Source organism: Myripristis murdjan, chromosome 21 (assembly GCF_902150065.1).
Source record: "Myripristis murdjan chromosome 21, fMyrMur1.1, whole genome shotgun sequence".
In the NCBI taxonomy this organism is placed as follows: Eukaryota; Metazoa; Chordata; class Actinopteri; order Holocentriformes; family Holocentridae; genus Myripristis; species Myripristis murdjan.
This window is the reverse complement of record NC_044000.1, coordinates 21,607,291-21,620,858: the sequence shown is the minus strand read 5'-3', so window position 1 is coordinate 21,620,858 and position 13,568 is coordinate 21,607,291. Positions and strand designations below refer to the sequence as shown.

General features: G+C 39.7%; 1 protein-coding gene across 1 annotated transcript; it reads left to right on the top strand.

Annotated features, from left to right (window-relative positions):
- Positions 1 to 5,573: 5,573 nt before the first annotated feature.
- klf5b (Kruppel like factor 5b) lies at positions 5,574 to 11,655 on the top strand. Its single transcript, XM_030080667.1, has 4 exons — positions 5,574 to 5,888; positions 6,885 to 7,866; positions 8,556 to 8,615; positions 9,039 to 11,655. Exons 1-4 carry the CDS (start codon positions 5,715 to 5,717, stop codon positions 9,215 to 9,217), a joined length of 1,395 nt encoding a protein of 464 aa, XP_029936527.1. The 5' UTR covers positions 5,574 to 5,714; the 3' UTR covers positions 9,218 to 11,655.
- The last annotated feature ends 1,913 nt before the right edge of the window (positions 11,656 to 13,568 follow it).

The window sequence follows — 13,568 nt, the reverse complement described above, 5'->3', positions numbered from 1 at the left end:
GGATTTTAAAAAATATACTTTAGACCTAAAAAATTATATAGAATTAAATTAAGTAGTCTGTTGTGTGTGCTGCAGATAGAAATTAGTACCATCCACATTGGTAACTTGGAAAACCTCTATGGCAAAGACATGTTAAACACTCTGCTTTCATAAGCATTGCAATGCAGAGGCTGGCTTTCTCATGCACCACAAAACAAAAAAACTCAGGTTATGCTACTCAGTCTTTCTCTCATCAAATAGTGAGATCTAGCAACTTTTAGCATAATGAATTTAGCAGGAATGCCTTCTCTACAGAGTCCATCAGGCCTGCCATCTAGGAGATTAAATTACGTCTGTCTGCATTAAAGCTTTGATGCTGTATTTGGGCGGCATGCATGCATCCATTTGCAAAATTCTATATAACAGAATTAAAAACATGGACACCTATGGAAAATGGCTTGGCACTAGCACTTAAACCCAACCACTCCAAACAGCCTGCTGACTAATGCATTTCTAATCATTTCTGTGATCAATGTTCGCTACAGTACAATAAGATTAATCAACCATATGCAAAGCTCAGATCACCTTGAACAAGGCAGGGAGAAAGAAAAGGAAGAAAAGGAGATAAAAGGCTGCAAAAAAAAAAATCATCTTCACTGTATTGTCCAGTAAGTACAGTATACAGAAAACAGCACACCTGCATTATTCCAGTGTTTAGTCCTATTCTTTTTCTGTGTGATTCAGCTGCATTACTTGGGAGTGCTCCTCTCAGCTGTGCTTTGGCATCTGTGCTTGGCCATCTTACTGCTGAATAGCTGCCTGATTATTCCAAATCTAAGGGAATATTCAAACAAGGCCGATAATGCATTCTTCCATATGATTCTCCAGAGCTGGGACAGCTGTTCAGCAGCTTTCAATGCCATGTTTAGAGAGGAACAGATTTCTCTGCTCAATTAATAGGCCCCATGAAAGTCAGAGAGAAGTTTGACAAATGAAGCAGAGATTCAGTTTGTCTTGGAATGGAGGCCACAGAATAACTATGTCACATATCTGATCAATAGCTACACTTTAACTGAAATGATTAGGAAATAAATGTTTAACTTCATAATCAATACACACACAAGATCTCAGTGTCCATGTAAGCATCTAGGTTCATATACTGAAATACCCCACAGACGTATGGGATAAAGCCTACACTGTGTGAGGAGTGTCATCACATTTCTAGGCAATAATTGTCAGTAACTTTGTCACAAATGCACGGTTATCCAAATCAAACAGATTACACCAAGGGCAATTTCAAAAACTTGTCAAGCAAAATGATAAAACTTTAATGACAAGAATTTTTCAGCTCTATCAGACAGGGGGAATTACTGGAGACCACCGTCTCTTTGTTGAGCTGAGTTTGGCTACAAGGTGATTTGAGAGTCCAGAGTCGTGCTGCTCATTCCAGTGCCTAAAGTTTCAACTGGCAGATGATTTCTTTCAGTCTGGCTTTCCCCCCTCTTTCTCTAGAACAACGAGCAGGTTGTCTGTCCAAGGGCGCACCTGTAAGGTGCAGACCCTCAACAGGCTTACCTCAGTGGCCTCTCAAAAGGCAATTATTCCTCTCAGAAGATAGAGCACTGTCAACTTCAAACAGAAGACATTCTTCAGGCAGATTAGACTAAAATTATGTTTTATTATTTGGGCCCTGAAGAATGAATTGGACTCTATTTGGTCGTCTTTGTGGTGAAATCCAAGACAGTTTAAATGGCAGAGGTATGTTTGGAGTCAAGGTAATACTCTGGTGTCTTTATGAAAGGGCAACAGAGAGGATCAGATTAGAAGCTGAACAGCGAGAGTCTTTCAGTGCGGCTGTGCTATCATCTCTGTCCTCTTGTCCATGCCTGTAGAGAGGTTAAATTAAATGGCTGTAATAAATGTTTTGGTCGTGCTGATGTGGTATGGCTGGATATCAAACGAAAACGCTGTGGAGAAACGGCATGGTGGAAGATCAGAGAGGGAAACAAATGGAGGGTGGGAGATCTATGTCAGCATATTACCAACATTAGAAACGGACTTGTTTTCACTTAAACCTCAATTATACTGGTGGCTCCAGAAACAATTATATTGATGAATGCTTTCTAAGTTACTGTAATTAAATTATTCCATTTAATTAACAAATTATATTGAATTTCTCCCCAGAGAACAGCATTAGCCTCATCTGCTGTTTTACAAACAGGAGTACTCTAATGTTGTGCACTATGGAAATGATTACTAATGCCTAATGAAATGGTGTCAGATCAGATAAATGCTGTACAGAGTCAACAAGGCAAGCTTGTAACACAGCCAACTTCAGACAAAATAATAAAGTCAAAGAAGAAATTATTGATTGTTACTACTTTTTCAAGGCAGTCTTTGTAATAGCTGCCATAAAATAAAACTATTATAATTCAGAGTGCCTACTCCAGTCTTAAAAGAAAATATAAAATGTCAGAGTAAATGTGCATTACATTTTTTTTTTAATTCACAATCACTGTCCTTATGTTAATGTAGAAGTCCTGAGGCTTTGTTTTATAATGCCATAAATAAGTTTTGACAATGGCTGTTTTGGCTTTTTTCAAATAGCACTTGTATGCATTCCACCATCAAGCCTGACATGCAGAACAATAAAATCAAGATAGCAATAAAGCAAAATGTCAATTTGTTGCGTAAAATAGCATCCCATTCCCATGTCTACTCACCAGCTATTAGAAGGTAATTAAATATACCACTGGTGCGAATTAACAGTGTTACTTTGAATGCTCAGCAGTTGTCTTCTAGTACAGAGCTGCAAAAATGCACAAATGCAGCTCAACTGCAGCTGACCATTGCCCTCTGGTGGGTATGCCAGGCACCTGCTGCAAGATAGACTATATATAGAGCATAACTGGGATTTGTTTGTATTTCTTATGTTACACTGGCAGTTGAAAACATGCAACTTCATTCACAGACTGAGATGAGATAACTGCACGTAGAGGATCAGGCATCACTTATATCAAACATATAGAAATATAAACACCAAATAATTTTGATCTTCTCACTCAAAATATTTTTACTCCTTCAAAGGAAAAGAAAGACAGAAAAAGAAAGAAAAATCTCGTGTTTACAGTAGCAACGGGCTGCATGTGTTAATTGTACTTTCCACACTTGGGCTTGGCCATATTAGTCCATGCGAGAGGAGAGAGGAGTTGTGATGCTGTAAGCACATACCGTGCATTCTCTCTCCTCTGCTGTGCAGTTGTTGGGCATATTGTGAGGTTTTAATACGGGGGATATGGAGGAGGGCTCAGCTCACATTCGCTGTACAGGAAGAGCCAGGGCCAAGAATGACAGTTGCTCCTCTTGGAGCTGAGACGTCCATGGATTTAAATTGCACTTTGAAAGGTCATCACCTGACAGGCAATCAGTCAGCTGCTAATTGGATGATCGGCAACCATTTGAATATGTTTCAGATTTGAAATGTATCATGAAAAATGTAAGCATGTAAAGCCATGTTGGTTAAGTCAAAATGGCTGAATTGAATGCCAATAATAATCAAGTAAATCAAATTATTATTATTATTATTATTGTTGTTGTTTTATTATTATTATTATTATTATTATTGTTGTTGTTGTTGTTGTTGTTGTTGTTGTTATCATTAAATATAACATTAATTAATTAATTAATTAATCTCTCAATCCTGTTAAAGCAAGAATAAATTAAGAAAAGCCTCAGAAGGAAGACAAAGCAGTTATGATTATATTTTAGACGTCTCACTCTGCCTGTTTAAAAAGCTTAAAACTGTCCAGTTATACACAACTTTTCATATAAAAGTATATCAAGGTTTATAGAAGGTGTTGGCCAGCTGCATCAAAACTACTTTTGTTTGGTGTCATTATCCAGACATTTCTCAGGTTTCACATATCGCTGTCATCAGAGATACTTACATGTAAAACTTGTTCAGTCAAGGAAGAGGCATTTGTCATACCTTGTTATTAATAATGCTTGTAAACTAGTTTCAATGCCGGGATCAAAGAAAGAGAACAAAAACCGCCTGAAGAAAAACAGGAGTGGGTGTGGTGCTGATTGTCACGTTTCAAAATCCTCACACACAGGTATGTTTTTTTTTCTGCTGTGAAATACAGTTCAGCCATGTGCCATGTGTATGTGTGAGCATGTGTGTGTGAGAAAAAGAGAGTTTTCATCCACTTTCTCATGCACATGTGCATATATATCCTCCCTGTCTGCATGCTAAAGGGCCTGTAATTGTACTGTATGTGTTTAGGGTGATTAAAACTGTCTTTTCCCCATCTTTTGTTTGCAGTGCCAACACATAGGCATGCCTGTGTTTCCAGTTCTGACATGTCACACCATCACCATCACTGACATGGGGAAATGCTACCATACATCTGTGTGGGAAAAACCCTGACAAGTCAATGCTGTTGTCTTAATCAAAGCTGATGTATAAAGCCACTGTCACTGTGATCTCAAGAGTGCTGGAAGCGGGATTACTGATTCTTTTTCATAGCTGAGCCAAATGTTCAGAGTACATCCAGGGCTATTAAGGATATAACAAAACAGATTTAAAAGTTCCATCAAAGTGGAGGAAAAGTAAACTTAATGCAGTTTGTTTTAAAAAAAAAAAATCCCCAATGGGACAGTCATCCCAAAAATAACCCCAGGCACACACAGTGCAGTACAGATCATCATCGGTCAATGTAAGCATGTCACACAATGTGTTTGAGTGAAATGCTGAGCTATTTTGATTGAAACATCCCTTGCCAGTATCTCTGCAGACTTCAGTGCTGGCCCAGGAATGTTGGCATCAAGTATGCAGTCCTGACAGACAGCTGCACTGCAGTGGCGTTTTTAACGTGCCAGACCAGGACCCAAGCCTACTGTAGGCTCCAAAGACCCTCATACAGCACAACAAATAATTTAACTAAAAGCTACAACAGGAACATCTTCGATGTTGTACTGTTGGAGACACACACACTAAAATTACAAGACTGTGTGTGGTAATATATATATATAGTCAATTTGAGTGCTTCTGTGCAGGAACACCACATGAGTTTTGCAATGCAGAGAGCAAATAGACAAAGAATGAATTACTTAAGAAGAAAAAACAGCAAAATAAAACCCTTTTTTTTCTCCAGGTTACACCCTCTTTGTAACTGCCATGACTGAGAGACTAAAGACAGTGAAATGCATTGTTTGTGGCTATCAAAAGTCTGCCGGGCCTGTATGACCAATGAAAACCATTTATGACTAAGTTGAAGGCGTATAGCCTGCTCAACAAGAGTGTGTGGAACACCCCACATAAGATGACAGTGTTTAAACCAGTGACTCACAATATTTTTTTTCATGAGATTGTGGACACATGGCTCATAGATTTGACAAGTTAATCCCCCACAATCACCCCTTTATTCCCACGTGAGCGTTGTTTCTTTTAGCCTCGACCATCAAAACTCGGTGTCAAAATCAAGGTATTCATTAACATTAGGTGTATCCCGATCATGGTCTACTTGTCCTGTTTATTTTCTCCATGTTCAGCCCCGCCCTGCAGACGCGCTGATATCACGCAGTTGCGTAATTTGACAAGCCAGCGCAAAATAGAGAGAATGAACGCTTGACAGCTGCCGCCTGGCTTGTACAGTTTGTTTCAATATAAGAAAATACTTATGCTCAGTTTATTTTCTAAAGGTTTTGGGTAGCTAGACAGTACCTCTGCTTTTATGGCCGCTGTGTTAAGGAATAATGTTTGGGTTGCTCCAGGGCAGGACGCGCCGTCTCTCCGTAAAGCCGCACCACTGACAGCCGACGGTCTGAGAGGTGAAGATCATGGACAAGTGCTGTGTAACACGAGGGATGCGATCACGGGAACTTCTTCCTTTCACGATTACAATTTGGTAGGGGATTGCATTTATTTTCCCAGATCGATTCTGTGCCGAAGCATCAGTGTGTCGTCGTGGCATGCAATTTACTGTTAACCTCACCAATAAGAGATCTGACGTAGAGAGATTGCATACTGATAGCTGATAAACACAAACAGGCTGTTGCCAGGATGGATGTAGCCCTTAATATTGGAGGCAATATATTTGTTAATATCTAAGCATGGCTGTAATTGTATGCTTTTGAATATGGAAGCTGATGCTGAGATTCAATTTATTGAACAGCCTTACGGGAGACTGTGCCCAGGCAAAATTAAAGTAGGCTAAGAATTAATTATATGCATTGCAGTGCATGGCTGGGATAGGAAACGTTGCACCCGTTCCCGAAACTTGGGAGGAGGATGCATTGCGCTGCAGAGCAACTGATGTTCTAATTTCAGCCATGGATTTCCATATAGCTTAGGCAGGAGCACTTCAGAAGGGCGGCTGCTTGTAAAGCGAGGGAGGCAGTGGGGGGAGAACTTCTTTGATGTGGTAGTATTTACACGAGTACAGCTTCAGGCCCCGTTTATTTCCCCCTTAAAATTCTGGACACAGGCTAGATATGTCGTGTTATTTTGTTTGTCTTATGATGCTTCACCATCAGTGGAGAGTAGTGAGCAATTCTGTTCATGGTTTTGCATTAGTCAGCTGATCTTTTTTTGGGCCCTGGAATGACTGGTTTTACGGGAGAGGTGGGAATGTAACATAAGGCCTTTGGGGAGTTCAGTGTCCCTGATAAATGTTTCACTGCTGACTTGTATAAACCTGGTCACCTTTCTTTTATTGCAAAATCAAATGTTAAAGGAAATGTGTCAGAAAGAGGATATTTTAGTGTGGATATTTCAGAGTCAGTTACAGTAAAGTGGATATGGTTTTCATGAATTTCATGATTGTTTTTTTCTGAATGTCCATGCATTTGGATTGCTGGGTACAGCAATTGACCTGCTGACTGTGATCTCTTTTGCTTTTCAGGTTAAATCAGAGATGGATAGCTACCTGTCTCCTCCTCCGCCGGGGGTGGTAGACTCCAAAAGGTTGTGCAGGGACAGTGCGCTAATGCTAGAGCCCTCTTTCACCGAGGACTTGGGCTCCCCTTACAGTGTAAACATGAACCTCCTCCTTCCTGATGTCACATACCTACACCCTGGTCTCTGTAGGCCGATGAGACCCATCAAGACAGAACCTCTCTCCCACTCCCTGATGCACCCCGCTTGTCAAGGCAACGGAGTACCACCAACAATCCCTGAATACCCAGGTGTTTTTAGTCCAGCAGACGCAACTAGTGGTAACTTTTTCATCAAACAGGAAATGCCATCTGTGGACTTTCAGGATGTTCCCCTCTTTCAGCTTTTGAACTCTGATTTAGAGCAGCACGCTCATGGATCGCAGGTGAGCACCGACTTGCGCAATGGCGTCCCAATGGCCCCATTAAGTCTTCCTATTGGGAATGTCCATTTAGGCCCAGTTCAGAATTCTGTCAAACCCATAAGCGGTCCACAGAATGAAGGTTATCCATTTACGCCGCATTTAAGCCATCAGCAGAGACCAACCTATTTGCCACCTTCTCCACCCAACTCTGAACCCGCGAGTCCGGACAGGGGGAAAGAGCTACTTCACACGCTTTCCCCGCCACCCTCCTACGAAGCCAGCATCGCCTCTAAATTGACTTTTCAGGCCCATAACGTTGGCCCAGGCCAGACGTCCAGTCTAGCACCAATCCAAAGCCCAGATCTGGCTCCTGACCTGAATTCCAATGTCGGATTAATCCAGAGCCCAGGTCTCGGGCCAGTCCAGAGTTCAAGCCAAACCCCAGTTCAGACCGCACGACCAGCTCAGACGTCATTGGGTGTCGGTCCTCTGTCGCCAGTGTTGGCCCAGTCCGCTCCCCTCAGATATAACCGCAGGAATAATCCTGACCTGGAGAGACGGCGGATTCACCACTGTGATGTCCCAGGTGAATCTACTGTACAGCTTCTGTGACACAGTAACTGCAGAGTTGAATTTATAGTTCTCCATTAGGACTTGGCAACACAGACAAAATCAAATAACACAACATGTTCGACCATGATATTGATATTTTGATGATATTGACGGGGTGATTATTAGTGCTTTCTTTAGATATTTATGCACAAGAGATTTTTGATAAACAGTCATTAATGTGGATATGATGGTCAGGCAGGTAGACGTAAACAATAAAACAGCTAAAATAGTGTAACAAGTTTAGAAAGCATTATTTTACTATAATGTGGCCTTTAAAACCAGGAAAAGACAAAAGTCATGCTATATCACAATATTCTGATATTCAAAATACAATATCTAGGCTTATATCACAATGTTCAAACTGCAAACTAAAAAGTCTTCAGACAGATGTGCCTAGTGTTTGATTCTTTTAGTTTTTTTTTTTTTTTGTTTGTTTTTGTTTTTTTGCAAGTAAGACATCCTGGGCAAATACACATTTTGCTTTTGCTTCTTCAGGTTTGTTCTCCCACAGTGTCAATCAAAATATAGATATGATATTGATATATCACCTAGCCCTATTCTGCATCACTAGAAAGCTGAATATAGGGGGAGGAGCTGCCTATTTTAAATAAAGTATGCAGTTTGTTGCCCTTAATGACCTTAAGTTTCCTTCTTTATCTTTAGGATGCAAGAAAGTATACACCAAGTCTTCCCATTTAAAAGCCCATCTGCGGACCCACACAGGTAAAAGTTTCCCTGTTAACACACGTAAAAGAATGTTATTGAGACCAACCTCTTATTTTGGGGTGAGTTTGTTGTGTTGCCAGGCAGAAGAATGCACTTGGCATGCAGATACAGTACATTCTGTCTGCTGACAGACCTGGCCCACATCTCACTGCTGTCAAATCACATAACCCCTGTAGCTTTCATAAGGGGGGCAGGGGGAAAGACAGGAAACGCTATGATTTATGGCTCGCAGTCGAAGTACATGTGCGATACACCACTAGCTTCCTCACTATATCAAAATCAGTTGAGAGGGAATTTGGAGTACGCAAAAAAATATTCAGTATGCTCAAATAATTTTGTTTGCTGATGCATCTGAGAGGGGAAACTGTATTATGTGTGCTGTGTCTGCAGGAGCTTCATTTTGTTTGTGTTGTGTTGTAGGAGAGAAGCCGTACCAGTGCTCCTGGGAGGGGTGTGAGTGGCGCTTCGCTCGTTCTGATGAGCTGACTCGCCATTTCAGGAAACACACCGGGGCAAAGCCTTTCCAGTGCAGTGTGTGTAACCGCTGTTTCTCCCGCTCTGACCACCTGGCCCTACACATGAAGAGGCACCAGAGCTAGAATCCCCCTCTTGTAATTCACCTTAATCAGTCACATTTTTTTTTTTGTTTTATTGCAAAATGAAATAATTTGTCAAAAGTACGGGCACTTAAATATCATAAATCAACCACACAGAAAACAGTGGATTAGACCACTTGCTCCCTAGTGGAGATATTTGTAGCAGTGCTGGCCCACAAATAATTACTGTTTCTTTTATTTTAAAAAAGATCAGATGCTGCCTGTGTCGTGTTTTGTTTTTAGATGTATACCCCAGTCTTTGGGGAAATTTTTCAGGAAATCCTGCCACGGTGTCAGTCAAAAAACAGCAGTCAAACTGTAATAATGAAAAAAAAATATACATATATTTTTTGGAGGTATACATTCAATCATATTTTCACTTTACTTGTTTTGCAGTAAATGAAATAATATATTTATTGTCTGCAATAAGGTCATGAACAACTCTACAAGCAATGCCAATAATTTATTTTCAGGGGTTTTAAAGGGTTGCTTTTCTGTACAGATCATATCAATAACACATCATAGGGGCATTTACTGAATTGTAATTATTCATAAGCACAGAAATGGGTAAATTACTGTGGCTGTGAATTGTAAGGTCAAATGATGTTTTGGCAGCAGCCAAAGGATGAGATATTATGTGTACAACATGACATTAGAAAGTAATTTAGCAAGTATTTGAAGTTATACAGGAACAAGTTGTGGGTTTTGTCTAAGATAGAAGATACTCCAGAATAAATAGGAGGATGAGCACAGTGTGCGAGTTGAGCCATGTGGTCAGCTCAGTGCATACAGCATGACAATAACACTGCCAGAGTTGTGGGTTCAATCCCCACAGAGGACAATTGCACCCAAAGAAACACAAAATGTATTCCCTGATAGCTCTGGAAGAGAGGATCAGTATAAGATAAAGATTATAGGATGTTATTTGTGTCTGTGGTCACTTTTATTTTGACTGAATTATTGCCATTTTTCAGTGTCTTATAAATGCCCTTATAATGTAATATAGATATGGCCATTACAGATATTGGTAATATTTATTTCAGGCAGGTGCACAGATAAATCCAAATGGTGTTTCAGCACCTGTCTGATAGTCCTGTAAGGCAATTTCGAAACCCTTATGAACACTCAATATGCATGTTTTATGCATTAATGGAAGATAACATTCTTTAAAAATTCAGTTTACCTTAATGTGATGAGAGAGCAGTTGCAGAGGCTCTTTGCATCAGCCCTGAAATACGTTCTCCCACAGTTTGCTTGCCTAAGCTATAGGTTAATCCTGGACTTACTGTGTCCTTGAGCAACAGCAAACAACAAACAAACGTGTCATTTTAACAGCGGTAAGACAGGAGAGCTGATAGTTACTGCTCAAAATAACTGTGCAAAAGTCTCGCGTACAAGACTCAGATATCATGTTTTTCTAAAGGTGCATTGCAGTAATTGGGCCGACTTAACCCCTTTCTCCTGTTACAGAAGTTATTATGATAGACAGCTCATGACATAGAAGTCGTGACTCGTTTATCTTGACAATCTTTTGCTTTCAAATCCCTGCATTAGATTGCAGCATTACAGGGAGTTTGGTCAGCCCATTACAGGAATACGACATCATAGCATCCAGTAGATAAGCTGACTTTCAGTGATTTCAGAGCAGCGTACATCAGATATCATGGCCCCTCCAGGCTCTCTGTGGGACTTTCTTTGGACTGAGCACCTGCCCCTCTGTGCATGCTTTTGGTTTCTTTGAATACTGTACAAGAACAATGTCCATTTATTCTTACACCTTTTCAAAGTGCCTTTTGATGTTTTCTTCATGAATGAAAAACAAAGCTGTCCTGTCGGTCAACTTTGTTCAATCGGGTACTCTACACTGCAAAAATAATACTGTATATTTGCTGCCCTTCCTTGGCTTTAATGTTTTCAAAATACAGCAATTTCTGGGTGTTGTAAGAAAATATTTCTATTTATGACCAAATTCCTTTATAATTTGAGTCTTTATGAGCATAATTATTTCAAGTTCCTATAATTTGTTAAGATGTATATATTTTATATTTGCTGTTCAAGCATAGGATCCACTGATTGTATTTGGGTGTACTAAGATTTCAAACGTTCTATTTTAAACTGCAGAGACTGTTTCATTCTTATTTTTTTTAGGCAATAAGGATCAAATTCTGACAATATTGTTACAGTCTACACTGTCATCAGACACTCCACAGCTGAGGATCAGTGTAGGCTGTGCCAGGGAGTTAATGCAATACGTTTTTGAGAGGGGAAAAAAAATCATAATATATACACTCAGTAATTTGACATTGTTGACAAAACATGTTATGTGTTACATTATTTTGTGTCGTAGCTTGAAAACATAAATGTAGCCTAAATCAATAATATGTGCTCATACAGGCATCTGGCCATCCGAGTGAAATTCCAAATAAAAGTTTTGTGCTGAATAATTATTTTCGAATGTCTGATTGGTGGAATAATGTTTTGTGACTATGAATAAGTATTTTTTTTTTATGTTTTACTCTTTTGCCAAGGTGTTCCATATTCATGTGGTCAGAGTTTGTTTTTCAAAGTAAATGTTTTTGATTTTTTTTTTTTTTTTAATGTTTTTGAATCAGAAAATTGTTGAAGACGGGTCCCTCTGTTTGACAAAGGTTCTTCAGCATGGTGCAGATCTTCTGATACACAGTTTTATATCACTTTACCACATCCATTTTTAATTTCTGTCCCAATTTCCAGGCAGTCTTTTGTTTGTGACTGCACATGGATTAACTATAATTGTTAACCAATGAACCGATGTGTGCTGTGAACTGTTAAAAGGCTGTCAAGGCGGTGTTGATGCAGATCATGGGTTTCAATGCTGGCATGGAAAAAAACAAATCGGGGAATGTCAAATTTTTATGCTTTACCATGTTTTTGCGCTTTACTTCTTTCATAATCAGGAAGAACTGGGTTAAAGGAGTAAGAAGCAATATTAAGTGAAATAAACTTGTATGGAAATAGCAGGTAGGATATAGAGATGTAGGCAATGGTTTTCAGAGATGGTGAACATCACTGGTAATTTAGTGAGTCAAAAAAGTGAGTAGGAGTTGTGCTTGTGTGTTTATGATACATGTTTTAGATGGATTCCCTCTAGCAGATTCTGAAAAATAAAAACTAGCTGAGGAGAGCGAGTTGCTTACCATGTGGTCGAGAAGAGAAGGAGAAGAAAGAGAAGGAGGAGAGAGGAAGGAAAAGAAGTGTGTGTGAGAGTTGACAACCATAGTTTGTTTTGCTGTTTCCTCTTGATGTAAATTAAAAACTGATTTCACCAATGGTGTTTCTTATTCACATGTCCAAGTATAATTTTTCCACATTGCCTCACTTTTCATTATCGGTGCAGCTGTTGTTGTTGACATTTCTGGAGCTCTCAATTAAAACATACCAAAATTTCTTTCTTTCTTTTTCTTTTTTTTTTTTTTTTTTTCCATTGCGCTGAAACAGTGTGAGTGAAATGAGTCATAGAGGAGGAACTGACAATGGAGTGCCAAGACGTGCCTGCTGTACCAACCAGGGAAGGTGTTTTGGCATGTCCTGAGACCGGGGAAAGTTCCTTGTGGGGATTGTAAAGGTTGTTATGGTATCACTTCTATTTGCTATTATGCTCCTTTTGATTGGGCTCTGCTCGCACAGCAGAGACTGCACTCAAGAGTTTTCATGTGAGTGATAAATCGCGCATGCAATCTACACCAAAATGCTCCGTGGAGTGGGAATTGAACTCTTGTTATTGTAATCATCTGAATCCTTTGCCAGTTGACAGACACATTTATCCAGATCCAGTTATAGTACAGCGCCGTACAGAATGTACTGGATGTATGCAGGGAAGAAATCCTTCAAAGACGGCCTTATTCTCAGAAATGACATTCACTACACGCGGTCACCACATACATCAATGCATGTTGAGACACACTGGTTTTTATGACAGCATTTTTGTCTGTACCACATAATAACAAAATGACAAGGGGTTTACAGAGCGTAAAACTACTGATCAGAGCTTTATTTTTTTTACATTTATGCTAAATATGTGTGTGCTATAGAGCATTTTCAAATGCTGGTGCTGAAATGATCTACGAGTAAGTCTGCGGTTGAACTTCAAGATATTTTCTTCTCCCCGTAGTTAGAAAATGTACTCTGAAAGCTGTGCACAACTATATGTAGCTATCATTTGAAATGGCTTCCCTAATACTAAGATTAGGTTTCTGAATGCCAGGGAATGTGAGTACAGTGCTCAGATGTCTAAGTGACATCAAGACCACATACCATCCACATCAGTCATACATACCAACTAGCTCCATACCAGTGTGTTACATACAAAATGCAA

Excerpts from the sequence above, each read along its gene's own strand:
- klf5b (XM_030080667.1), top strand. The coding sequence starts at position 5,715 with ATGGCCGCTGTGTTAAGGAATAATGTTTGGGTTGCTCCAGGGCAGGAC. Across the intron at positions 5,889-6,884 it reads CCTTTCACGATTACAATTTG|GTTAAATCAGAGATGGATAG; the intron begins GTAGGGGATTGC and ends TTTGCTTTTCAG. Across the intron at positions 8,616-9,038 it reads CCATCTGCGGACCCACACAG|GAGAGAAGCCGTACCAGTGC; the intron begins GTAAAAGTTTCC and ends GTTGTGTTGTAG.